Genomic DNA, 27,950 nt, shown 5'->3' on the forward strand with positions numbered 1-27,950 from the left:
AGGCTTCCGCTTACCCTGGCCTACGCACGTTATCCTGCCAAGCCCAGACAGAGCACAGAACACTCACAAGGCCAAGAAGTGTTATAATTGACATATGTACCAATGTCCATGGCAGCACTGAAAACGGGTTCCCAATAATAGGAAGAGAACGCTTCGCAGAGGAGGTGACCTTTGAAGTAGCTCTTAAAGGCAGAAAGAGAATTTGTCAAACAGCCAGGAATGTCAAGCAACCAGCATTATCTCGTGTGCTAAGGGCTCCAAAAGGAACAATCATAATTCCTCTTTGTAAGTCTTCTCTCTTCCCCACCCCCACTACGCCCACAGGCCCTGGTCTGACAGGTAGCAGGCGCCTCTCAAGGACTTGTTGATTGAATGAAAGCAAGTAACTAGGAAATGCGAAACGACACTGAGGGAAGGCCACAGGATGAGCTGGAAAAGGTAGACAAACTTCCCGCAGTCTCGGGGGTGGGGATGAGAGGCGGAGGAGTGAGAGGATGATTGTATTCGTGTTTAGCAAGATCCCTCTGGCGGCTCTGAAGGGGGGCAGTGATTAGAGCAGACAACACTGAAGAGACCGGTGGTCTCTCTGGATTCACTCGTTAGAACCAGGGGTATGTTCTCATTTTAGCAAAAAGCCACTGCCTACTGTGGACTCGGCCTGGTTCTAGGCGCCATGGAGACGAAAGCACTGATGTACAAGATGAAAAATCAGACCCAGTCCCTGCTGCGCCCAGGGACGCAACAGAGGAGGGCACCGGGTCCGGCGGGAGCCCTGCAGAGGGACGAGTCAGGGCCGTCGCGGGAATAAGAGAAACAAGGAAGCGGGTGCTGGAGGGGGGGAGAACGGCAGGGTGTGTTCACTGAGTCCCTTCTAAGTGGACAGCCCAGTTCTGCGGGCATCCACATTATCCGTAGAGGCTGCCGTTAGGTCACTCCTGGGGAATCAACAGGGAGGAGAAGCCCTGAGGAGCGCCCCCCGGCAAGTTTGGGGTCGCTAGAAGGGTCTCAGGGGCAGAGGAGATAGGCGTCCTCCAAGGAATGAGAGTTACACAGCTTGTGAACACTCAGCTCCGGCCAGTCCCGTCTCTGGATGCCCAAGTGGTAACCCCCTAAACTCTTACATGGAACCCACCCTTTCCCACTGCATCATCCCCACCTCCCGTGGCTAATGGGCCAAAACAGGAGAGAACAACTGACAAGAGAGCAATGCGCCTGCGCATTCTCAGACCCGGCCTTAGGCCGGAACCCGCCCCATAGGTGGACCCTTTGGTGACGTGCAGAATGGGAAGGACTTTAACTGTTGAAGAAGACAATCAGAAAAGGCCGCTGACAGGTCCCCGGTAGCTCGCCGTGATCGTATAGTGGTTAGTACTCTGCGTTGTGGCCGCAGCAACCTCGGTTCGAATCCGAGTCACGGCATTGTGGGAACAATGGCACGGCAAGGGGCTTACCTTTTCTAATTCCTTTCCCCCCCCCAGCCCATAACACTTTGTTTAAATTGTGACTCATTTTTTTTAAATGAAAAAACGCTGCATCTCTCTACTCTGAAAACTGAAACAGCTCTATGATCACCACCTTCAGTAATTCTCATTTAATTATCTGAATACAGCTTTAGATCAAACAGTTGTAACCCCTTACCTCCTGAAAAAAATGGAAAATCAGTGTCTAAATCATTCTCCTACACCAACAAAACAGCGCCCCTGTGGCCTTGCGATTTTTTCCTTTTCATACATTTATTTTAAAAAATGGTTTATTATCAAATTGAGAATACACATGCACAAGCCCAGTGAAAAGTGTCTCCCTCTCATTGTTCACCCTATCTACCAATTATTGCCAGTTTCCAATGTATTTTTCTGTGGCAGTCTTTGTATAAATAAATATTTATTTATGTATATATGTATGCAAATATATTCCCCCCTTGCTTCTTGTATAATACAGGTGACCTCTTCCCTTCCTCCTCCTCACCCCCATAAGTCAGACCTGAAGTGCTAGACTTGCATTGGTAGGCAATCTCTCTTTACAGGAAAGAGTATACATACCCAGGGGAATCTCCACCTGATCCAGTCCTTTTTCTCCCCAGGCACTGGCTCGCAGCTAGGGAGGGTGGGACACTATTTGGGGTCATAAGATAAGGGAAAGGAATTCCTTACTGTGCTTGTAAAAAACTTTGGGGAGCCTGGGCTCTGCTGGGAATCAGCCCTATTTTTATTTCAGGTAGGAAAGTCAGGGAAGCCTCCTGGGTTTGGAGTTGGGAAGAGGGACTAGACTTGATAGTTCATTTGGAGACCCTCCACTTCCATCTCTTATCTTATTGTCAGGATCCAACTTAAATCACAAACCACTAAAGTTAGAAAATTCAAGTTCATTGAAGGCAGAACTGAATCCTACTATATTTGTGTTCCAAGAATACAGCCTCTCCATAAATATTTGAAAGGAGATTGCTCGAGTCCATAAATGAGAGAAGTGGCCCGGTTTGCTTTATGGTTGCACCTTAAGTTGTATTCTTGCAACACAGAACCATGTTTTTGTTTTGTTTTTTTATAAATTTATTTATTTAGTTTTGGCTGCGTTGGGTCTTCGTTGCAGTGCACAGGCTTCTCATTGCAGTGGCTTCTCTTGTTGTGGAGCACGGGCTCTAGGTGTGAGGGCTTCAGTAGTTGTGGCTCACAGGCTTAGTTGCTCTGCGGCATGTGGGATCTTCCTGGACCAGGGCTCGAACCCGTGTTCCCTGCATTGGCAGGCAGATTCTTAACCACTGCGCCACCAGGGAAGCCCCCCATGTTATTTTTTTAAATATATATTTTTAATTTATTTATTTGGCTGCGTCAGGTCTCAGTCGCGGCACGCAGGCTCTAGAGCGCAGGCTCAGTTGCCCCACAGCATGTGGGATCCCAGATTCCCGACCAGGGCTCGAACCCTCATCCCCTGCACTGGAAGGTGGACTCTCAACCACCAGACCACCGGGGAAGTCCCCCCCGCCATGTTATTTTATATCAGACAAATAGAAAACACGGCCCAAATGAAGCTCCATTTACATGCAGAATCTCTAAGAACAGAGTGCATATATGAGTATACTGGGATATGTTTGTCCTCTCAAGGTTGTGGACAGAGATGGACCCAAGGCAAGGCTGGAGAGCAAAGCCAAGGGCCAGACTTAGAAGACAAAACCAGAAGGAATGGGAGCTCAGGATGGGACTGGGCATTCAAAGTCAAGCAAATAGAAGGGAGGACACCCCACTTAGTACCCAGTAAGAAAAGTGAGCTCTAAGGTCTAGGTGTTGGAACATGCGAAAATTTAGGAGGTTAAGGGAGGAAGAGAGGATTTGCCTTGAGAGAAAGGAGAACAGTGTCATTTTAAGGAAAGTTTGGGAGAAGACAGTTGCAAGCACAAAGGAGGTCAGCAGACTCAGGTGCTGCAAAGGAGAAAGAGGAATGAGACAAAATAACTGGGCTTAACATTTAGAAGTTGTTGTTGACTTTTAAAACTTTCTATGAGAGCAGATGGATAACGTGTATCAAGAGTAAGATGGGCTTCCCTGGTGGCGCAGTGGTTGAGAGTCCGCCTGCCAATGCAGGGGACACGGGTTCGTGCCCCCGTCTGGGAAGATCCCACATGCCGCGGAGTGGCTGGGTCCGTGAGCCATGGCCGCTGAGCCTGCGCGTCTGGAGCCTGTGCTCCGCAACGGGAGAGGCCACAACAGTGAGAGGCCCGCGTACCGCAAAAAAAAAAAAAAAAAAAAGAGTAAGAAAAAAATATACACTCTTTGCCCCAACAACTCCACTTTTGGGAATCTTGTCAAAGGAAATAATCCTAAACTTGGAAAAGTTATCTGCATAAAGATGTCTGTTACAGTTATTTAGAAGGGAGGAGAATGGAAATAGCCTAAATGCTCAACAAATAAAGTGATGAGCTAAACTGAGGTATGCTTATTTGATGAGATATTAAATTGCCATTTTTAAAGTACAAAGTCAATTTTAAAATACCATTTCCAACTAAAAGGAGTAAGACTCCCTTAAAAAAATGACTGGTTACATTTTGCAACAGCGTAAGTACAAGTTGAGTCTAGAACATCTTGTGTGAGAATGCAAGTAAATGTTTAAAGATTGGCGAGACCAAGTCAAAAGAATGCAGAAGCCTCTTGAAAGGGCTCCTGCTGGCTCAATTTGGGACAATTTCGAGCATCAAACAGAATGATGATGGTAATGGATTATATCACATGGAATTTTTTTAAAAAATTAAAAAAAATTTTTTGAGACCATGGGGATGGGGGTGAGGAGGGAGGAGGAGGAGAGGAAACTCTTCTTTACAGAAATGAATGCCAGATAATAAATGCAGGGACTTCCCTGGTGGCGCAGTGGTTAAGAATCCGCCTGCCAATGTAGGGAACACGGGTTCGAGCCCTGGTCTGGGAAGATCCCACATGCCACGGAGCAACTAAGCCCATGCACCACAACTACTGAGCCCGTGCTCTAGAGTCCACGAGCCACAACTACTGAGCCCGTGCGCCACAACTACAGAGCCTGTGCTCTAGAGCCCGCGAGCCACAACTACTGAGCCCGTGTGCCACAACTACTGAAGGCTGTGCGCCTAGAGTCTGTGCTCCGCAACAAGAGAAGCCACCGCGAAGCCACCGCAATGAGAAGCTTGTGCACCATAAGGAAGAGTAGCCCCCACTCCCCACAACTAGATAAAGCCCGCGTGCAGCAACAAAGACCCAACACAGCCAAAAATAAAGAAAGAAAGAAATAAAATTAAAAAAAAAACAAATACAGAATGACAATTAGAGACATCATTTTGCGATCCCCAGTGTAATAACAAATGTAAGCATAGATCATCAATGGAAGCTCCGGAGCCTGCGCGTCCGGAGCCTGTGCTCCGCAACGGGAGAGGCCACAACAGTCAGAGGCCCGCGTACCGCAAAACAAAAACAAAACAAAAAAAACAAAACAACAACAACAAAAAAACAAAATAAAAAATGTCTAACCTGAATCTAATCATGAGGAAACTATGGAAAAATCCAAAATGTGCGACATTCTACATGACAACTGCCCTGGACATTTCAGAATGATCAATGTCATGAAAAACAAACTAGCAAGAAAAAAATGAGGAACAGTTCAAGATTTAAAGAGATTAAAGAAACAAACAAGTGCAACGGGGGAAGGAACCTTGATAAATCCTGAATCAGGACAAAAAACAAACAAACAAAAACCCAAACTATATATATATGACATTTGGGGGGAAATGGAAAAAAATTAATATAGACTGCATAATAGACAATACTATTATGGTAATGGTCTAATGGCCCCATGCAATAATTCCTTATTCTTAGGGAATGGCTGCTGAAGTATTTAGAGCTGAAGTATCATGATACCTGAAACTTGCATCAAATGGTTAAGGGAAAAAAAGGGTGGGGGGATAGAACAAATGTGGCAAAATGTTAAAAAGTAGTGAATCTAGGTGAAGGCTATACAGATTTCCACTGTACTTTCTTTGAATTTTTCTGTAGGTTTGAAATATTTTGAAAAAAAATTGGAAGAAAATAAAGCTTACATAATAAAAATGGGGAAAATGTGCAATGTTAAGTGGAAAAAATAAGGACATAAAATTGTGTATACCACAATTATAGCTATATAAAAATACGAACAAGAGAAATGATCTTTATTCATTTCAACATTTGTTAAGCTCCTGCCACATGACAGGCTCTGCTCTAAGTGATGGGAACACCTGGCTCCCTTTCAGAATCCTGAGTCTATGGTACAATGCTTAACATGCTTAACTGCAAGACTTTGGATCTGGCAAACTCCACCCAGGTCTTAGAGGAGACTTGCTGAGAGGGCCTCACCTCTGTATCCTTGGTTCCTAGCAAGCTTCCTGGTCCCATGAGGTGCTCAACAATGCCTGATTCCAGCAGCACACACTCTGGTGGGGGAGGAAAGTGCATTAACAGATAGTTTAAAACAAGAGTAAGTTCACGGTGCACATAAGGTATTATAGCTTTTTAATTATCATTTAAACTCTACCCTTATGCTATCCTCCCCCCTCCTCATGTGACTTTACTTCCTACCCTTCCTCACTATGAACCCACCCCTTCTTTATGGTAGGCTGGTTCCCACCTCAATCCCTTCACTCAACTCATGCTGACCTCCTGGCTTGGAATGATCTTTCACTCCTTTGCTTCATCTGTCCAAATCCTACCCAGCTCAGGTCTACCCCCTCCATGAAGCCTACTATCTTTTGTGTAGACTTGATTGATTCCATTCTTCTGAGCTGTCAGCAGCTTAACTCCATATGTCTTAAACATATGTGGCTTCATGTGACATCTACCATGGTAAGCACTTTACAGTTTTCAAATCCTGTTCCATCATTTCCATCATTTCATATCCATCATTTTCCCTAATCCTCACCCACAGTCATCATGCCCTTTGCAGATATAAGGAAAGTGAGAATCAGTGGCACTGAGTATCTTGCCACTGATCCTCAGACATCTGGCTACAGCCCACAATTATTGTTGTCAGATACCTGGTGATTGAGGAGACCCTCCAATATGGATCAACTGGACAATTCTTCTAGAATTTATTATCTCTATGTCCAGCTTTGCTTTGTTAGTCAATTTTTTAAGCTGCACATTTTTACGATGTGCACGTTATTTTCTCTATTATACCTCATGAAACCAGACACAATATCAGATATTTCAGTATCTCCTACAGTCCTGCTACTCAAAGTGTGGTGGCAGGGCCAGCTGCATCTGTATCACCTGGGAACCTGTTGGAACTACACGGGACCCCATCCCAGCTAGACCTACAGTATCAGAAACTTCAATTTAACAAACTCCCCAGGAGATTCGTGTGCATATTGCAGTTTGGAAAGCACTGTCCTATAACACCAAAGGATATGCACAAAGCAGAAACTCAACAAATATTTTGAGACCTGGGGTCCTGGGAATCCTAGGGTATTCTCAGTTTTACCGTCACATCTTACTGTACTCCAGCTTTGAGCCCCCTTCCCTGTGGGGCCTCACGTGGCTCTTTGCCCCCTCACAAGACAGATATGAGCCTAAGGGTGAGGGAGACACTGAGGTAGTGCTCAGAGGGATGTTGGTGAGGTGAAGCTGCTACCTTTCCATCCGAGTCAAAAGCAAATGTTGGTGTTGGCCTCAGGGCTACAACATTCCTGGGGAGAAATTGGTTTTATTTCTCAGACAAAAATGCTTGAGCATCCGAGCCTCTGGAGGATAAGGGGTTTATGACAGACAACACTGGAACTGTTTCTAGACTTGATTTATTGACTTGTCTGTTTCTATTCTGTCACTAAGCTGATTGGCAACGCAACCTGGGACTTGAAGGGATTTCTGTGTATATGCGTGCGCTGCCATCAGGGCCGGGTGGGAGGCGTCTATGCAAGGGCTGTTTGCCTGTGAGGAGGGCGTGTGTGGAAACCACTCGGGAGAAGTGGGTGCCTCTAGGGAGCTGATTGTCTGTGATGTGAGATGTCTACCTTGAGTGGGTTCGAGTATGTGCACAGAGAGCAGTTGGATGGGAGGAAGTAGGTGGGGCTCCCAAGGCAGCAGGCCGGAGCCGGTAGTTCCAGACACATCTTACAGAACAGCCCCTGTCTCGCCCCCACACCACCCCAGCTTTTCCTCCCAGGACATTATTTCCCAGTTGGGAGGCCTTGGGTAGGGTAAAGGAGGGGCGGAAGGCGCCGGAGGGCCAGGAACCCCGGAGTCCGAAGACTCCCCTCTTGGCATTTGGCGCGAGGTGGGAGCTGGGGAGGGGGAACAGACGTGCACAGGTGCGCCCCGTGGAGGATTCATCCTCAGTCCATCCTCAGGAGTCGCATTCCCTGCCCTAGGGTCGCCACTTCACTTCTGAGTCCACACAGGCTGGAAACCCGCGCCCGCTCCTCTCCGCCGGGCGGGGGGAGGTCGCCTCCTTTAGGTAGCGGAACCCCGCCCCTCCCTTGTTACTGACGAGCCCCGCCCCCTCTCGCCGCCCGGCTAAGCCCCGCCCCCTCTCACCGCCCCGCCGAGCTCCGCCCCCGCCCCGCCCCCGCCCCCTGCCCGGCCACAGAGCTCCCCACGTTCAGTCTGGCTGGCCTCATGTTACTGAGCGGAGCTTCTCCTGCCGGCTCCGGCCCGGGGCCGCGGGCGCAGGGGAGCGCGGGGGGCGGCCCGGCTGGATCGCGCCGGGGCGCCGGAGGTGCGGGAACCGGCCCAGGAGGGGGCGGCAGCGGCGGAGTGGCCAAGTGGCTCCGGGAGCACCTGGGCTTCCGCGGGGGGGGCGGCGGCGGAGGTGGGGGCAAGCCGGCGCCCCCGGAGCCGGACTACCGCCCCCCCGCACCTTCCCCGGCCGCGCCCCCCGCACCTCCCCCGGACATCTTGGCCGCCTACCGACTGCAGAGGGAGCGCGACTTCGAAGACCCCTACTCCGGGGCGCCGTCCGGCTCCGCTGCTCTAGCCACCCCTGCCGTTCCTGGCCCCACGCCGCCCCCGCGCCACGGCTCGCCACCCCACCGCCTTATTCGGGTCGAGACCCCTGGACCCCCAGCGCCTCCTCCCGAGGAACGGATCTCTGGACCACCCGCCAGCAGCGACAGGGTGAGTGCCACGCCGGTCGGGGGGGTGGCAAGGAGGAGAGGTGGTCGGAGGTCTGGGGCTTTCGAGAGGGACAAAGGTGGCCTGACCGGGGCCGGGCCCCTTGGTGTCACGGTTCCTGGCGGACACGATCTTAGTCCCTGACCCCGGGGCTCGGAGCCTTCATCCACCTTTGTTCAGATTCTCGACCTTCTAATTTGGGACGTGCGCCCCAAACTCTGCCTCTTTCCATTATAGCCCCTGAACTAGTGACCCTCCCCCTCCCAGCCCTGCTCTCCTCATCGCAGACCCCGGAGCCTAATCGGGGAGCCTTTTTTCTAACGGGATTTGAGCCCGTTTCTCCCCAGTTTATGGTCTTTCAATCCTCTGGGAGCAGCAGCTCACTGCCCTTTGATCTCTGACCCCTCCCCCTCAGGGCAGAGCCAGCACAAAGCTCCACTCCTTCTCCTGTTAAAAAAGCCCAAGCATCCTTGGAGGTGCTGAAGCCCCAGGAAGGAGGTGAAGGCTGGGTTTCTCCCTGTGCACACGGCAAGAGCTGGCCTTTGCCTTACCCAGTGGGACTGGAGCCGGGTGGACCGTTGTTCTCAGGAAGCCAGAACAGGCAGTATGCAGCTCTTCACCAAGGATGCTGACCACTGAGGTCCAGGCAGGCCCACTCCTGCACTCCTTCCCTTATCCCCCCAGGTATGCGGACAGTCAGTGCTCAGAACCTGTTGCCCAGAAGGGGCTAAGCAACTGAGCCCACTCCTCCTCTCCTCTTGGCCTCCTGCTCCCCGGGTCCCTTCTGAGGGTGGCTAGATCTTTTTGTGGATCTGCAGGCTTGGGGTAGAGAGGCGGGCTGGGCATTCACTCTTTCCAAGAACATCCACTGTGGCTCAAAGGCCCCTGGCAGAGAAGACACCCCCTGCCCAACCTCAGCGCGGCCTTATCCCTCCCTGACAGCTGAAAGTCATCCCCAGGTCCCTGTAGTCCTAAATTCTAGGACGATGACTCGGTGGGCTGCCCTAGCTCTATTGTCCCTCTTCACTTACCCCTGGGAGCTCGCTCTGGGGTTTACTCCCCTCTCCTCAGCAGAGAACAGTTTTCTTTGATTGGAGAGCAAAGTTGCTGTCTGAATCTGTTGGCTCCAGGACTGAGGCTTTCAGCTGAGAGCGCGCCACTGTTCTGCCTGATTCTTGGGTAAGAGAGATGTGTCAGGGTCAGAGCAGAAGCCTCAGGAATGTGAATTATTTTTCCCCTAGTTCCTGCCATGGGGCATGGCTACCCATCCTGGGCCAGGACTGTTTGCCTGCAGAAGGAGCCTATGCTTTCTTCACATGTCCTTAGGCTCCTCTTCCTAATTTTCCCCGATGGTGGTGGTGGCAGTGAGGCAGAGGAAGCATTAGGCTTTGTTCTTACTATTGATCAGTTAGTCTCCTCCTCCCTGACCACTGCCTGCTGGCATGTGGGCCTGAACTGTCCCTGGCCCTCCTCCTCTCTGTATCGTCTTGGAATGGCATAACAGGCTGCCCACCAAGCCGTGGGCTCCTCCAGGACAAGGACCTTATCCTCATATTGTGTCTCCCAAGTGCCTGACACAGAGTTTGGCATCAAGAGGGGTGGTGCATAAATATCAATAGATCCTGAGTGGTGACTCTCCACTGCTAGGGTGACCTGAGGGTCAGAGACTCCCCTAACTAAAGTCCCCCTTGTACACTTCCCCACAGAGACCCCAAGGAAGGGGCTGTGCCCACACAACCATGCAGAAACCCACAGCCTCTTCTCACCAAGGGCATCCATGCCTCTCCCTGGGTCGTCCCTGAGATCTGTGGGCTGCTCAGACCTTGGGGGCTAAGAGGTATCTGACTCCTTTGTCAGCTGCAGGGACAGGAATGAAATCCAGCAGGATTTCCTAGGAGCCACACAATTCTGTGGTTTAATGAGTGTGTGGGAAAGACCCAGTATGCCATCTGAGCTGGCCCAGGGGCAGGGATGCTGACCTGGGGCCTCCCACCATTCAGAGAGAGTGGCTCCACCTCTTCAGGAGTGGAGTTTGGATCATCTTAGGAAGAGCCCAGACTAGGTACCTGAGCCCCTTAGCCTAAACCCAAGTGTCAGCACCTGCCTGCAGAACTCACACAGGATTGTACCTTCTGGATGGTGAGCCGGCCTGGCCCCCGAGGCCCCGCTGAGCTGGTGTTCCTGTCCTGTGTGGCTGCTTTCTCCTTAGTCTCAGTTCCCCCTCCGCTTAGCCCTGCAGGTCCTCTTGGCTTGCTGCTTTTGAGTCTCTTCCTGAGGTGAGATGAGGCTGGGGACCAGGTTTTGCCTTGGGCTGGCTCACTTCTCTCCTTCTGCAGTCCAGCAGCTGGTGCTGGGTGGGTCACAACCCTCTGAGCTGGATCATGAGGTTTGATGAAATGGGTGCAAATGCTTCTGTGATTGAGCCAGAGAAGTTGAAGGGGAATGAGCCCAGTGGATGTAGGGGCTGGAGAGAATAGGCCTCAGACAGGACCCTGAGAGGCCTGGGGGCTCAGGACCATTAGCCTTCTCCCCGTGCAGGGCTCTGGCCGCTGGCCCACCCTGAGACCCACGGCTGCAGTTGGCAGGGGTGCAAGGTTGGCCATCTGGGCAGGCCTGGCAGGGCAGGTGTGGGAGCAGCAGGCAGGCAGGGCCTCACCATCTGGCTGCAGGAAGACTCCCTCTTGGTACTGGGCCCTGTCTGGCCATCAGGCTATGCCCTGGCAGAGGGACTAGAGAGCTGTGCCTTCCCTTGCTTTGCTCCCTTTTCTCAGACCTTCAACAGGAAAAACCTGATCTAATTAGGAAAGGGGGATGGGGATGGGAGAGGGGCCCTGATTGGATGAAGCTTTGAGTTGCCTCTGACCATCTGCACAGTGTGTCCTTTGCCTCCATCATGCCAAGATACATGTGTGAAAGAGAGAGACAGAGACAGAGAATGAGAGAGTGAGAGAGCAAAACAGAGAGAGAGAGGTGATGTGAATACTAAGACAGTCAAGCACCCTGTATGAATTGAAACTAGGGTTCTTGTTCTTAGCTCACAGAGGGGCTTCTAGGGTTCATGAACCTCCAGAAATACTGTGCACATATTTGGGGGCATGAGCATTTTTCTGGGAAAAGGTTCACAGCTCTCAGATTCTCACTGGTGTTCACAGGGCCCGAAATATTAAGAACTTTGAAGAATAGATACTGTACCTCATAGATGGTTTTCACATGGACTTGGATCCTCTGGGCCCAAGTTTGGAAACGAATCAACAGACAGGCTGGAAGAAGAAAGTGAAGGATACATTCTGGGTGTCAGAAGATGAACAAGACATGCCTGCCCTGGGATTAGGAGGGCAGGTAGGGGCCCTCCCTGGCCAGTGTTGAGTGTTTGAGTATCGTTAAGTGACACTGGCCTAAGCGCTGAAAGAGACTCACCACCTAGAAGACCGAGTCCTTGCCTTTTTTGAGTTTGTTTCCTTGTTTGCTTTAATTTTCTTTCGTATGACTTGCGCAGAGTCTAGAGGTGTGATTCGTTTATCTCACACGTGTCCTTGGGTCTCCTGATGGAGGAAAGGAGGAGGGTTCCGGTCAAGGGATCTGAACTTTGTGGCCTGTGCTGTTGTTGGTGCCACTGCCGTTGGTGCTTCGAGGAGGGCTGAGGCCCACAGGCCTGTCCACTCTATCCACTGCTGCCTCCTCGTGCTGCAGCACTCCCTCCCTCTGGAAGACAACTGCGGCTTGTTGGCTTGGGCAGTGACTCAGTGATACTGCAGCCCTGGTGCTCCACCCTTTGGGAGCCAGGAACAGCCAGGACCCTGTGACCCTGGATGGAGCAGCTGGCTGGGGCCCGGGACTTGGAGGGCTACCTGCAGCCTATTCCTGTTGCCCTGGAGAACCAGTGTGATATGATATGAGAGTGGAGGTGGGGCCCAAACCCTGCATACAGTGAGCCTGTGGGGCTTGCAGAGCCTGGGGCTCAGCCGTGTGGCTTCATAGCACCTCAAGGTGCTTCACTTTTTGGGAACTTGTTTTGTGTCTGTCACTGTGAGCTCTTGGAGGATCCAGGAATTTGTCCTTTGTATTTAATAATATAATTGTGGACATTTACTGAGCCTCCACCTTGTATCTAGTACCATTTGAAGCAGCTGATGTGTATTAGACCAGTTGATCCTTACAACAACCCTATGAGGACAAGTCTGTTATTCCAGCATTACGAAAAGGGAGACTGAAGCACAGCAATGTTGAGTCATGCTTGCATGGTGTCACAGCTAGTTAGAGAGCTGAGGTTCCCAGCTGGGCAGCCTGACAACAGACTGGCTGCCAGCACCGTGTATGGGACCTTTGCACGGGACCTTTGCACCTGCTGAGAGGAGGCCTGCAGAGAGAGGAAGTATCCACTGAGCATTTGCTAATGAACCAGGGGAAGGAGGCTCTTAAGGAAGGAATGAGGATTGCATTCTGTGCCGAGTTTGCCATTTCCTGAATGCTGAAGGCCAGCACTTGCCACCCAATCCCAAAGTGGCCTCGGACATACCTTATAAGGGTCTTAAAAGGTTTGGTAGCATCAATTGCATGTCTGTGATGAATGTTTTACAAGCATGGCATTGCTTTGTTATTAGAAAAGGATAATAAATTTGTTTCACGTGAAGGAGTTTCCCTGGCAGATAAAATTGGGAAGGGCATTCTAGTAAGTGGGAACAGAAGGTGCAAAAAGTTCAATTCTGAGCAAGGTAAACATCAATAGTACACCATTTCCCAGACTGACAGACTTTCAGTGGAAAAGGGATTTCATGGTTAAATAGTTTGGAGAAATGCTGAATTAAACAAAATTAAGTTAGTCTTTTGGTTGCCGGACTTCTCAGAGCCTTTAACATGCTAAGGTGTATTTTAAATCTACAAATAGAGGAGAGAAGATGCTACATTTCCCAGTTTTTCTGGAAAATCTGTGGCAAGGCAATGAGAATCAGGAGACCTGGGTCTCTGTCTTTCTTGTCTCTGCTACTGCAAGCTGTGCACCCTAGACAAGCACCTGAACTCTGGGGTCTTAATGCCTGAATAAAAGATTATCATCAGGGCAAACATTTATTGAGCACTGACTCCTTGCCAACCTCTGGGCCAAGGACTTTTTACATTCATTGCCCTCTACCCAGTCCTATGAGGTAGGTGCTAATACCATCCCCATTCTACAGATTAAAAAACCAGAGACTTCCAGACATTAAATATAAACTAAAGAAATGGAGAAAAGGGACAGTGGTAGACTTCGGGTACTTTGCAGAGCCCAAATCCTGTGACACATGTCTCCTTTGCTCCCCTGGCCTCAAAAGCCCCAGAGGTGGGGTCAAAAACTCGTAGCAGGGCCCAGCTGCAGAGTGGAGGGTTCAACCAGATCGTGGGCCTGCCGGCTACCTCAGGAGAGGCCTGGGCAGGAAGGAGAGGCAAGTCCTGGCAGCTGCTTTGGGAGGAGCACTGCCCAATTGAACAGGCACAAGACCAGGGTCCTGGAGGCACCCTGCCACCCTCCTGCAGGAGTGGAGGGAGCCACAGGGCCCTCTGGGCAGAGCTACTTACCTACTAGTTTGGAAATATTTCAGCATTTCAACAGCGTACCAGAGGATTTGCCTAAATATCAGCCCTGGCTTTAGGTGCCTCCCCTGCCAGTTCCTTCCTTCTGCCCTTGAGCCAAAGGCTTTGATCCCTATCAAATGTGGATTCTCCTGACAGGCTGCTCCTACAGCCCCTGCTGGTCGGTCAGAGTTAGATGAATTGAGATCTGAGAGTCTGTCACTCCAGAAGATGGAGTCTGGGTAGAAGGCGGCCTTCTGAGCACCCAGTACATGCGCACTGAGCACCTACTGTGTGCCAGGCCCTGTGATGGATGCCGTATACAACAGTGAGCACGGCAGAGTCAGGTAGAGGGCCCATAAACAAAGTAAATCATGATAGAGCAAAGGTGTCAGAAGCCTACAGGGGCAGCTTCCCCACACTGAGCAGTTTTGCCTCTTCACATGACCTAGAAGCCACTGGGAAAGCAGGTCTGGTCTCTGACACGTCCTGTATGTCCAGGTCAGGTGCCCGTCCTTCCCAGCAGGCGTCTCTGCTGCTGCTCCTGACCCCGGCCCCGTGGGTGGCTTCTCTAGGTGCCCCAGCCCAGGGGGGAGGCCAGGGCTTCCTGGAGCAGGGTGTGGAGCCAGGAATGGAACAGAGGAGCCATTGAGCTGCCCACAGAGCTGCCACCTGGGTGCCCACGGGCCCTGAGCTGCCAGGAGGGGTCGCAGCTCCTGGCACTGGCCCAGGACTCCAGTGGGAAGGGTGCTGCCTGCAGCTCTGACTGGGCTTGCTAAGGGAAGGCAAGGGGGGCTCTGTGGAGTTGGAGAGGGAGGCCTGGGGCTTGGGCCAGGTGCTTCTGCTTATTGAGCAGCTTCCAGGGACTCATACCCCGTGTTTGACTCCCCAGCCAGATTCATGCTTCCTCCTCCCCTGAATGAACAAGGAAAAGTGCTTCCTTTGTCCATTCTTCCTTCCTCTTTTATATGAACTGATTTAACAAATATTTACTGAGCACTTTTAGGTATTGGGAATTTAGCAATGAACGTGGTTCCTGCCCTCAGGAAGTTCACAGTCTGCAGGAAGACAGATAATAAAACAAGTATTTTCTACACAGTGTGTTGATAGCCCAGCACAGAGGCCCTAAACAGACCTGGAGGGAGAATGGAAGGCTTTCTAAAGAAAAATAATCTGATCCAGGTAAAGGGAAAGCCTTTGAGATAAGAAAGAGATTATAGAGCTTTCAGGTAACAAAGTAACCTAGGGTGGGTAGAGAGAACCCAAAGAGCAAAGTGGAATCTTTAAATCCCTTTAACTTTGGACTTGTTCTTCTGGCACTGGAGAGCCACTGCAAGGTTTAAGGATAGCACATTTGTTGATTCAGTTACTGTTAAGTAGCTGCCACATATGAGTGCAAGGCTGGGTGCCAACCTGGGTGGGTACCCAATGGGCTGGCTCCAGAGCCCCTTGGTCAAGTGGGTGAGACTGTGGGTGCCCGTTGGCCTGGGGTGAAGCAGCTCGGGGTAGGAGTGGATTCCTTTTCTGCACTTCCTGCAGGAAGGAGGACTCGCAGAGGGGGGCTGTAAGGGGAAATAGGCAGTGATCTAGCAGAAACATTTTTCTAGTGCCCACTGTGAACCAGGTGCTTACTGGAGCTGGAGGGACAGAAGTGACAAAGAGCCCCAGGCCAGTGGATGCTCTGGTGGAGGTGATGGGATGATCTGAGATGGTGGTCTTCTCAGAAGCAGGCAGAGATTCAAGGGAGGTAAAGGAGCTGGGGGTCTTGACTGGAACAAGGTGAAACGAGTAGGAGCTGAAGAACCGATGGATGAGATGGTAGGAGCTGTTGGGACACTCTTGAGACCCCTAGAGGGGCCAGTGGGGGTTCAAGGAACATGCAGAAGGGGTCTCTGAGGTGGGAAGTTTTCTTTCTCCATTTCCGCCTTGCTAGGGGTCCCAGGTCCTGTAACCCAGGACAGGCGGTCATCATCCCCACAGCCTCCCTGCACAACTGTCTCCCACAGTCCTGATCTGGACCAGAACCAAAGCCTAGACCGAGAATAGGCGAGAGGCAGGAGTGGCCCCTTCCCCATGCTGCAGGCCCCGGAGCTACCTCTTGTCAACGCCTGGCAACCCGGTGTGCGGTGCTCTCCCGCCCCGAGGTGCAGTTAGCGCGCCGCGGGCCGTGCTCTGTCTCTGCCTCGGCAGGTCCCCCCAAGCCTGTGCCTAGCTTGGAGAAAGGCTCTATTGTCCTCAGCTGCACCCCGCCCCGAGCACCTTAAGCTCCTCTGCAGGGTGTGCGGCTTGCACCCTGGGATGGGGAGGGCCAAGACCAGGCCTTTCCTGTCCCTGTCCTCCAAGAGCCTGGGGGATTTCAGCAGAGCCCAAACCCTGGCTTTCTCAGGGCTATCCTAAGGTGGTCTCTCTCCCAGGACAGCCAAGATGCCCAGTGGTAGCAGGTTGGCAGCATGATTTTGCACAAAGGGCACAGGTTCCATCCTGGTTTCTCCACTTATGTGGAATGGACTTGGGCATGTTGTTCCCTACCTGCCCTGAGCCTCCATTTCCTTAAAATGGGGATAATAATTCCCACATGACATTGTGAAGGATGTTGTGAGGATAAACCAGCGAACTGTGGCATAAAGTCAGTACCTTCCTTGATGGTCAGCAAATACTTATTTAGCATCTGGGAATGCAGTGCTAGGCATGGACCAAGCTAATCCCCCAGTTGCTTACTGTTCCCTGCTTATTCTTTGAACTCCAGCACCTTTATAACCAGGTCTCTGAATTAATTCCCTCTGTTAGGCCACCTGGTATAGGCTCTGGTCCTGCCTGGACCCTGACTGAGGCAGGCATTAAAGTCCAGAGCCTCATCCTGTCCATTTAGCCTAGGGAATGGGCCAGAGGCACAAAATTAACAGAAAAGAAAGATGTACCATTCTCTTGGCAGCCTAGTGGGGACCCCTGCAAAGGAAGAGCCAGAGCTTCTCCCCATCCAAGCTCCTGGGCAGCCTGCCCAGGACTCTTGCTCCCATGGACAGAGCATCCTGGGGAGAAGCAGAGCTGTCTCTCAGACATCTGAAGCTTGCTCCCCTCACTCTCTTCCCAAAGTTAGCAATTCTAGAAGACTATGCGGATCCATTTGATGTTCAGGAGACTGGTGAAGGCCCAATAGGAGCTTCAGGAGCCCCAGAGAAGGTCCCCGAGAATGACGGTTACATGGAGCCCTATGAGGCCCAAAAGATGATGGCCGGTGAGTGATGGAGTTAGGGGTGGGGGTGGGGTGGGGGGTTGCTCCCTGAGGCCTGAGTATCTGTAGAACAGGCTCTGGGACCCACAAGTCTAAGGACTGATTCCTTGGTCCCTAGAAAATATGGAGAAAGCCTTTGCTGGGTCTTTGGGGAGGGTGGCCATTGCCTTCAAGATAGTCATTTTGGAGAAGAAGCTGGGACTTGTGGTGCCTGAGACGTGAGGTGCTAGAGAAGGCCATACAACCAAAGGGCAGACAACAGAAGCATTTGGGAGCTAGTGGTGTGGGCTGGGGGTCACTGATCCCAAGAAGAGAATCACTAGCTTTAGGGAAGGTGATGGGTCTGAAATGATGGGACCTGGAAGCGAACATCTATGGCAATTGGAAACACATGACTAGAAATGCAGATGCACTGCACATGATATTGGGCAAGCAGTTCAAGGAGTGAGGGCAGGGAGAAGTGAATGAGACCTGGCCCTGGGGAACAGAGGTCAAGAAAGCATCCAGGGAAAGGGAACAATGTGGGTGATCAGAGAGGAGGACAGGGGTGAATCAGTGTAAGCCAAGGCCCCAGGGAAGGATGAGAGGAAGGTTTGTTCAGGGGCAGATATCTTAGTGCTGGGCATACAGGAGAGCTAAAATGAGAGAGGCCAAGAGGGGTAGTACAGGTCTTGAAGGCTCAAATGAGGCATTTGGACTTGCTCCAAAAATGGGAGGGGAGCCATTATGGATTCTTGAGCAAGAAAGGAACAGGATGAATATGGCATTTTTAGAGGATTACTGAGGCTTTGGGGTACAGAACACACTAGAAGAACTGGGCATCAGAAAGATGAGTTAGGGGGCTTCCCTGGTGGCGCAGTGGTTAAGAACCTGCCTGCCAATTCAGGGGACACAGGTTCGAGCCCTCGTCTGGGAAGATCCCACATGCTGCGGAGCAACTAAGCCCGCGCGCCACAACTACAGAGCCTGCGCTCTAGAGCCCGTGAGCCACAACTACTGAAGCCCATGCACCTAGAGCCTGTGCTCTGCAACAAGAGAAGCCACTGCAATGAGAAGCCCGCGAACTGCAACGAAGAGTAGCCACCACTCACCGCAACTAGAGAAAGCCCGCATGCGGCAACAATGACCCAACGCAGCCAATAAATAAATAAATTAATTAATTAATTAAAAAATAAGAAAGATGAGTTAGTAGGCTATCGTGGAAATTGTTGAGGCTTTAAGGGACCAATAATTAACACCCCTTTCTTCCCCTCTGAGCTTGGAAATAACTGAGGAATAGGATTAAGGAAACAGATAGATGGAGATAGCAATGCCAGCTTTATTACTGATAAAGCTGATTGGAGAACATTACTTAGCTATGTCACCAGAATGACATAGCTAAGAATACTTCGCCACAGAATTAAGCTTGCCTACTCAGGCTTGGGCAACTCAAAGACAGCTATAGGCCCCTGCACCGGGGCAGGAGGAGAAAGAACCAGAATGTTCTCTCTCTGCAAGTAGGCAGATCTGGGAAAGAAAGGAAGCTTCCATTGGCCAATCAGATAAGCTGTTCTCCCTCCCTGGGAGAGGTGGGTGAGGGAGCAGACAGCAGTAGGGAGTGTCATTCCATGGAGCCCCTGAAACATGAGCCTGTAGACTGGAGGTTCACCCTAGCAGTAATCTAGACGTGGAGAGTTGAGGGGGAGAGTCATCAGGTATTGGCACTGAACACATGGGATTCAGAGAATGAAGGAGGGCCAGGACCAAGGAGAGCAGTGTAGTAGACAGAAATGGAGAAAGTGAGAGGGCGGCCACTGTGTTTAGATCAGAAGGGTGTAGACCTCCAGGAGGTCCATGAGTGCTGTGGAATTGTATGTGAAAATTCACACGTTTTTCTGGGGAGTAGCTCCATAGCTTTTATCAGATTTCCACTGGGTCAGTGATCCCCAAATGAGGATCACAGAACAGACTAGAAGAATTTTTCGGGAAAGCAGTGAGTTTGAAACATCAAAGTGAAACATTTTTATGGCAGTTGGAAACATATAGATGCAAAGGGTGCCATGAGACTGGAGAGTGAGGGCAGGGAGAAATGAATAAGATTTGGCCCTGGCGGACAGAGACCAAGAGAGGATCCAGGGAAAGAGACCAAACAGGGGTGATGGGAGAGGAGGACAGTCCATGAAAATGACTTGTCCAAAGGGTACAGTTTCAAGGAGGGGGTGGTCAGCAGTACCTGAGCAACAAAGAAGGATATTCTGAATGCGAAATGACATAACTTGGGACACAAGGAAATAAATGGATCTGAGTAGCAAGGAGATGGACCATGCCTCAGTTTCCTAAATGTGTAAGCCTCAGCTCCCCAGCCCTTGTTGGCCATCGCAGGATCTTTTTTCTGTCTTTCACTCTGGTGCTTCTCTGCCCCTGCCTCTGTTGGGTCCCATGCTTTTGGAACCCTAGAGGTGTTCTGAGGGTGAGGGACCCCAGATGTGTGGCCACTGGGCTCCCCCCAGAGCCAGCATCTCCTCTGAAGGCTTGTAGCTGGGGAATGCTGCCGGGGGCGCTGAGCCAGGCAGCCAGGACTGCTCACACCTCCCCTCCTGCCTTGCCCTGGCAGAGATCCGGGGCTCCAAGGAGACAGCAGCTCAGCCCTTGCCCCTGTATGACACGCCCTATGAGCCAGAGGAAGAGGAGGGGGCCACCCCGGAAGGTGAGGGGGCCTCCTGGCCCCGGGAGTCCCGCCTGCCAGAGGATGATGAGAGGCCCCCTGAGGAGTATGACCAGCCCTGGGAGTGGAAGAAGGAGCGGATTTCCAAAGCCTTTGCAGGTGAGTCCTGGGTGGAGAGGGCAGGTCTGCTGGGGCCTCTGAGCAGCTTTCCAGGCTCAAGGGGGATGGGAGGAGTGGGCTGGGGGTGGGGGTGGGGGTGGGGCAGGAGCTGGGCTCAAGGGAAGTGCAGTTGAGTTGCACCATGGAGAGTGGTGAGTTGGGCGGTGTGGACACAGAACTGTGTGCAGGGTCGGGGATGACTCCCTGCATCACCACCTCTCAGAGGCCAAGAGGCTTGGGCCACTTCCATCTTTTGGGAGGCAGGGTATACTTAAAAATAAAGAAATTCCAAACAAAATGATAAAACTTGTGGCATATGTTAAATACTTACACGTAACAAAGGAAAGCATTTAACACTCCAGACAGTGAAAACCCACTGTGTGTATAGCCTAGCCCCAAGGGTATTTCTCAGGAGCAGGAACCAGTGGGGAGAGGGAGAAATCATCAGGTTTCTCCTGTACCAAGCACCCCAGTGTCCATCCCAGGCCCGGAGTCCAACATAGAGAGGGCCTGAGTGGGTGATACAAGAGCCTGGTACAAGAGCCTTGTTCAGTGAGAACATAAAGGACTTCAGTGCCGTTAGACCTCATTCCTACTCCCATGTCCTCCTCAGCCCTCCTTGAGCAAGGAGCTCATCCTGGAGCTGGACTCGGCTCTCCACTCTGTCCTCCCCACCCCGGCAGCCACACTGGGAAACCACAGGTTCCTAATTTGTTTCCCTTAAAGCGTGCACCGTTGAGGATGGGCCGTTTATCTCCCGAAGTCTCCTTGGAGAATCAATACTGTTTGAATTGCTTAATGGGAAAATCTATGTTCCTCATTAGGAAACCTGTTAGCAGTCCTGCAGCCGCCAGTGGCATGGCTCTCCTAATTGTCAAGGCTCAGGATTGAGGGTTTGGTGGGTAAATTTCAATAAAACATCTGCTCCAGCTTCTGAGTTTTCCTGACAGCCTGAGGCTGGGCTGTCTCAGTCTCTGCCCATGAGTTCCCAGGCTGCAGGCGAAAGGGGGAAGGGAGGCAAGGTGGGGCGTGCCAGGATGCTGTGTGGGTGTCCAGGTACGGTGCTGGGGAGTATGGGCAGCTCCTGGTCCTGCTTTTCCTCCCTGCCTGGGCCCTTTGGGCCCTGGAGGCTTGTGAGAGGTCAAACAAAGGGGACCTGTGGGGCTGGCAGAGCAAGACCCTGTGTCCGGCTGTTTCCTCCTGGAGCCTCCCACCCACCATGGTGCGGTCAGTGTGGCTCTGCCCAGTCCTCTGAGGGTCCTCTTCTTCCTTCAGAAGCCGCCCCTGCCTCTGCTCTGACCCTCCTCCTTTCTAGGCTGTCCTGTGTCCTGGCTCTGGGTTTTGGTGTCTCAATCTCTGCCTCTCTCTGTCTCTGTCTCTGTCCCTGTCTGTCTCTCTTCTCCCTGCTGCTACTGGCTCCAGTTGACATTAAGGTCATCAAAGACCTACCTTGGCCTCCACCGGTGGGACAGCTGGACAGCAGCCCCTCCCTTCCCGACGGGGACAGGGACATCTCCGGTCCAGCCTCACCCCTCCTTGAGTCCAGCCTGGAGGATGGCAGCGGTGGGTCCTTTGGGGGCTTCTGGCCAGGGTGATGTGTCCTCTCAGCCCTCAGGCCCTGTGGATTGGAGGAGCAGAGAGGTGGGGCAGAGTTCAGAGAACCCAGGAGGAATCCCTCTTGCCCTGGAAGAAGATGGAAGGGACAAAGTACACGTTCCTCCCTCCCCTAAAGGGGTGGGGAAGGTATCTCTTGAGGGAGGCCCCTTCCAAATCTTTCCCCCCATGCCATAAAAATGCATTATTCTGAATTCAGTCTTTTGGGCAGAGCTCTGCCTGACCAGATCCCTCAGCAGTGCAGACAACGCCTGAGGCAGGGGCGATGCTAGCACAGGAAGCATCTAACTCCTTAAAGGAAACGTTTGACCTTTGTATCTGGTGACTGGAAAGACAACGAGGGCTTGAAAGTGCTACACGGAGGGAAAAAGAGCCCAAATGGGGTGAAAAAAGACACTGAACACTTCTACTTCCAGTTTTACCCAGAATGGGCAGCCAGGGATGTGCTTGCATCTGTGCACACGCACACGGGCATGAGCACCTGTTTGTACATTTGTGCGTGGGTGTGAGTGGGTGTTTTGTAAATACAGCCTGAAGGAGGGTCTCTGTCATCTGTGCATGCGTGCTCGTGCCCGTTTGGCCCACTGGCTTCAGTCCTCCCTGCACAGGCTCGGCCGTCATGCCTGTCCCAGTCTGGGAGGCCAGAGCTGCCTCTGCTGGGCTTCTGTGGGTGGGGGAGGGGAGCCTGTGGGCCGCGACCTTGGGGGCGAGGGAGGGGCGGGCTGGCTGGCGGCTTTGGGCAGGATTAGCCTGTCAGGATGGCACCAAGGGGAGTCAGATAATTGTTCTCAGATCGATAAGTCATTTCTACAGAACGGCTTGGCAGGGTGATTTGGAGAACAGTAATGAACTCTTGAGGAGGAGAAAGGAACAATATTATCAGCACTGAAGCCACCCTGAGGGGGATGGAATAAGGGAAGACAGTCAGCTCCTCCAGAGGGAGGAGCTTAAGTGGTTTCTCGTGTTGCTGTCTCCCCTCTCCTGCCACGGTGTGGGGACTGGGAGGCCCCGTGGCACAGGAGAGCTGAGCCCCGCCCCTGCCCCCACCCCACCCAGGGATGGACCTAGGATACTGTCCCTAGAGCTGGTCAGGCTCATGAGCACGCCCCACCCTTCCAGAACATTCCTTTGTCCCCTTTTGGCTGGAAATGGGGATGGGGCACTGGCTAGTCTATAGGGCTCTATCTCTAGGGTCCTCAGAGTCTATGACTGGTATGTCCCCCACAGCCCAATTTGAAGGATCTGAGAAGAGCTGCCTGTCACCTGGCCGGGAGGAGAAGGGGCGGCTCCCTCCCCGACTCTCTGCAGGGAACCCCAAGTCAGCCAAGTCCCTAAGCGTGGAGCCCAGCAGCCCCCTGGGGGAGTGGACAGACCCAGCACTGCCTCTGGAAAACCAGGTGTGAGTGTCTGTGTCCAGCTGGGGACTCTCCCCTCCCTTCCCCTCCTGGCACCGGCTTGCCTGCAGGGGACACCCAGAATGGGTGGGCCTGGACAGCGAGGGACCCAGCAGAGATGCCCCCCTTCCTCTCTCTTGTCCTCAGCTGGTACCACGGGGCCATCAGTCGAACAGATGCCGAGAACCTGCTCCGGCTGTGCAAAGAGGCCAGCTACCTGGTGCGCAACAGTGAGACCAGCAAGAACGACTTCTCCCTGTCCCTCAAGTGAGTGGGGCCTGCTGGCTGGTGGCTTTAGGCAGAGTGAGCCTGTCAGGATGACTCCAAGGGGAGTTGGTGGGGGGATAAGCAGCAGGACAGGAGTCGTCTCCAGTATCTCTCCTGCCCAGCCAGGCTGGGGAGAACTTCATCCCCTGTGAACATGTGCCGACTCTGTGCCAAGCCCTGGGCATCTGGAGACGTCTGAGGCTCAGCCCCGGCTCCCAAGGAGCGCAGAGTCCATTGGGGGAAGCAGTCAAGCTATAGAGTGCAGCTTAGAAGGGTTCTGTCACTTTCTAGCTCTAGTGGCCTGGGGCCCCCTTAACCTCTCTGGGCCTCAGTTTCCATATAAAATGGGGGAATAATCATATCTGACTTACAGGGAAGGATTAAATGAAATAAGCACTTAGCATAGTGCTAAGTGCTTAATGAATTATCACTATCATCATTATTAACGGAAGCCCAAGATGTTCTACAAGTACAGGCGAGGAGATAGGAACTTTGCCTGTGGGACTCAACAGGGTGAGATGGAGGCTGGGTGCTGGGAGGAGGATGGAGCAGTGGACACAAAGCTGTTCTTGTTCACTCTGAAGGAGAGGGCAGAAGGTCTGGGTGCTAGCGGCTGACAACTGGGCTTTAAACGGTCCTGGAAGAGGCAGGGGAGGCAGGGCTCCTCCTCCTCCTTAGCCTTCCAGTCCGGGCACAGATACAGAGAGACCAGCATCAGCCTCCCAGGTTCTACTGGCAGGATGGCTAGTCCTCTCCTCGGTACCTAGGAGTTCTGCCTGGTAGAACCTGCACCCCACATAGCAGCCTGTCAGAGTGCTGTGTCCAGTCACATCCCCCATCATTACAGGGGCATCTATACCACTTCCTATCACATTTTCTAGGGGGCATTAGAGTACAGGTATACCCCACTTCAGACATACCCAATATATGAAAATTTGGGAGTATTAAACAGATACACTGGAGGATAATTATTCAACTTCACTAAAAGATAATGGAAAAAATGCCAGATTATAGTCAGATAACCTGAATTTCATTTTTGGTTTTAATAAAACTAGCTGTGTGACCTTAAGCAAATCACTTAACCCCGCTGGACCTCGGTTTCTACCTTTGCAAAATATGTCAATGGATACCTCTTAGGTTTCTTCCACCTCTTATGCTGGGGGAGTCTGCAAATTATAACATCAAAGGAGCATTTAGGAAAAACTCATTTGTCAAAAATTTGATCTACATAACTTCAGAATGTGTATTGCTTTAAAAATTATAGTTAAGATTCATAGAGCATCTACTATGTGCCAAGCAGCATACATACCATCTCCAAACCAGCTACTGTCCTGCAAGATCAATCTCTTTTTTATCGAAAGAAAATCGATTCCAAGAGGTATGTGACTTGCTCAAGGCCACCAGCTAATAAAGTGCCCAGAGCAGGATCTGAACCCAGCTCAGGCCAACTCCAAGAACCACACTGTTCCATTACACAGTTCCACCCCCCATCAAGTTTGGTATGGTTCAAGGCAAGAGGAGACATCGGGGTCTGGCTCCCGAGCAGAGCAGAGCAGAGCCTGGGCCCTGCCATATCCTGAGGAGTGAAAAGGGGAGGCCAGCCTGGGCACCGCTCCAGCCCAGGCTGATCAGGCCCTGCCAGCATCTGTCTGCCAGAGCCTCGTTTACATATAAATGGTTTCTCTGAAATACAATTATGGTTTCTCTTCTCTCTGTAATGGAAGGGCTTTCACTGGTAATTAAACAGCTTCCTCCAAAAGCCGTGCCAGCCCTAGCCCTGCGGCCCAGCTAGTCCCACCTCAGTTCCCTGAGGGTCAGGCAAGGGCTCTGCTGTGTCTTAATGGACCCTTGGGACTTCGTCCCAGAAGGTCAGTTATCCAGGTGTGGAGGCTGAGCGCTCAGCTGCCAACTCAGTTCTCTGGCCACTTGTTGCCCTTCTTGGCCATATCTGTCCCTGAAGGAGAAGATACAATGTACAGTTTTCAGGAGAGGGGATTCTGTCAAGTGGACTGTGGGGAGGGGGCTGTCCCCAAACTGTGGGAGCACTGGGCCTACCCTGATGCCCATAGCCTTGGGCCTGGGTTTTGGCATAGGGCAGACAGGGGAGGGCAACCACTCACTGCCTCCCCTCTCTACTGCCCCAGGGGGCTGTACGTATTCCTCAGGCCCTTTGCTCTTTTCCCCAGGGCCTGCATGGTCACTGTCAACTTCAGCCGTTATCTCAGCCCTGCAAATGAAGGATGGTCCCACACCCTGACACACACGCCCAGGCTTTAGGGAACTGTACCCTGGGGTGGGGGGAGGGAAGGATGGTGTTAAGGGCCTGTTTTTTTCCTCCCATCCCTTTCCTCTTTAGTCTCCCCACTCTCTGTGCTTTCTCACTTGTGGCCCTAGTGAAATGGGACCAGTCAGAGCCCTCTTTGTACACAGACAGGGGAAGCAAGTGAGGGGGTTTGCCAGCCTCACCTCTCAAGGGTGGCAAACCTCACGAGGCGGCAGCCCCCTCCCCCAGTCCTACCTCCCACACCAGCTTCTGAGCCCGGCCCTTGTCCCCAAGTAGGCTCTGACCAGCAGAAACAAGTACTCGGGCCTCAGGGCTCTCCCAAGCATGGTTTCCCCATTGCCTGTCTGGAGTTTCAGACCTGGGGCCTGGCCGACCAGGCCTGTGGTAGTTGGAACAAACGTTCTTGCTGGGAGCCGGCCAGAGCTCTGAGCAGCAGGGTCCCTGTCTTGTGGGCAGGGCTGGGCACTGATGCTGATTTCCTGGATTGTGGTGGGGAGATGGGAGAGGCAGTGGAGCATGTCCTCTCCGAGGGAGGGGATGGAGCTGCAGCCTCACAGATGATGTCATCCCAGGCAGCAGAGCTGGATAGATGAGCTGGGGGATTGGCCCAAGGCCCAGTTAGCAGGAGGGTGAAGGGATGTCCCCAGGACAAGGCAGCTGAGTATTCCCAGATTTGGGGTGATGTCCAGCTCCCTCTCTCCCCTAGTCTCTACAAGAGAGCCCCAACCAAGATTCGCCTGGTTGGTTGTCGCATGCGTCCACCCACTGTCCTGCCAAGGGTGTCTGTGTGTTCACGAGGCACCAGGAGCTCCCCCACTACTCCCCACTCCATACGCCTACCTGCATTTCCCTGCCTCCCATTTCTGGCTTCAGAACTATGGGGTAAACTGGCCCTGGTCGCATAGGCTGGGGGGGTGCATAGGCTGAGGCAGGAGCGACTGGATCCCAGGGTTGGGGGGTGGTGCTGATAGCTTGTTTCCACCTGCACACACCCTGTACACTCACCACCCACACATTCTTGGCACAGCCAGTGCCCTCACCACAAAGCCAGTACCTACTGCTGCCTACTTACAAAATCCCCTACATCCCCTCCCTGCTTCCTGGACTGACCTCCACCTTCCCTAGTTGCCTCCACTCTCAGCTGGCTTGGAACAACCATGTTTGCAGCGGGTGGTGGGGTGGTAACGACGACCGGAGAGGGCCCCACTCACCAGGGTCTCCCCTCCTCTTCCCAGGAGCAGTCAGGGCTTCATGCACATGAAGCTGTCCCGGACCAAGGAACACAAGTATGTGCTGGGCCAGAACAGCCCGCCCTTCAGCAGCGTCCCTGAAATCGTGCACCACTACGCCAGCCGCAAGCTGCCCATTAAGGGGGCCGAGCACATGTCCCTGCTCTACCCCGTGGCCATCCGGACTCTGTAGGTGTGAGGCCCGGGGCGTTGTGACAGATCTGGACCCAGCCCTGTGCTCATCCCCTGGCTGAGGGCTGTGGCCCTTCCTGGGCCACATGATCTCTCAAACCTTTCTTGGCCCTCTCCCTGGAATCGAGTGGCAGCTGGAGATTCCTTAATTTATTCTAAAGGGAAGAAGGACTACTGGAGCCTTGGAGTAAGAGGTGGTCTGGAGCTGAGGATAGAGGACTCCCTGGGGAGAAAGGATAGCTCCAGGAGGAAGGGATTTCAGAATCGCTGATCTCCTGAGGAGTTTAAGATAGACAGCTCCAGCCCCTTTCTGCCCCTAGGGCAGAGGTGGCGACCTCCTCCCCGCCATCCTCTTTACCCAGGGGTGGAGGGGTGGATTGGGAATGGAGCTGGACTCGGGCCCTCGGGTACTCTAACCACCTCTCCGCCTCCACCCCCAAACCACTGGCGGGCTCCGCCCGGAGTCTGGTGCGGGGCGCTTCGGGAAGACAGACCCCTGGGTGGAGACACTGGGGGTGGGGAAGGAGGGGAAGGGCTGGGCCGGAGGGAGCCCGGGGCCGCCCCGGCTCCGGGCCAGAGGCAATAAATAAACCCAGTCCTGCCAGGCACAGCCGCTTCCGCGCCTCCAGCGCCGCAGCTCCCTCCCTCCCCCTCCCACCCCACCCCCACCCCCACTCCGGCTGACGGGGGAGGGAGTTGAGCGAGCACAGATCCTGTTTATAAATCAGCTCTGGAGAGGACACAGGCGGCTGTGAAAAGCACTTTCGAAGCATCAAGTTCCTTCCTTTGACGAGATG

At 52.6% G+C, this 27,950-nt stretch overlaps 1 protein-coding gene across 6 annotated transcripts; it reads left to right on the forward strand.

Moving 5' to 3' along the window:
- Positions 1-8,073: 8,073 nt before the first annotated feature.
- Positions 8,074-27,769, forward strand: SHF (Src homology 2 domain containing F). 6 transcript variants are annotated; one of them, XM_081227645.1, is made up of 7 exons: positions 8,074-8,597; positions 17,232-17,373; positions 19,964-20,173; positions 21,596-21,736; positions 23,015-23,186; positions 23,329-23,448; positions 26,968-27,769. In XM_081227645.1, the coding sequence occupies exons 1-7, from the start codon at positions 8,100-8,102 to the stop codon at positions 27,152-27,154; spliced, it is 1,470 nt and encodes a 489-aa protein (XP_081083771.1). In that variant the 5' UTR covers positions 8,074-8,099; the 3' UTR covers positions 27,155-27,769. The 6 variants fall into 6 exon arrangements, with proteins under 6 accessions (XP_081083771.1, XP_081083773.1, XP_081083772.1 ...); XM_081227647.1 differs by lacking the exon at positions 26,968-27,769 and adding an exon at positions 24,810-25,028 and having other exon boundaries at positions 23,329-23,452; XM_081227646.1 differs by lacking the exon at positions 21,596-21,736.
- Positions 27,770-27,950: the final 181 nt, after the last annotated feature.

Source organism: Mesoplodon bidens (genome assembly GCF_964165515.1).
Source record: "Mesoplodon bidens genome assembly, chromosome: 3".
Lineage (NCBI taxonomy): Eukaryota > Metazoa > Chordata > Mammalia > Artiodactyla > Ziphiidae > Mesoplodon > Mesoplodon bidens.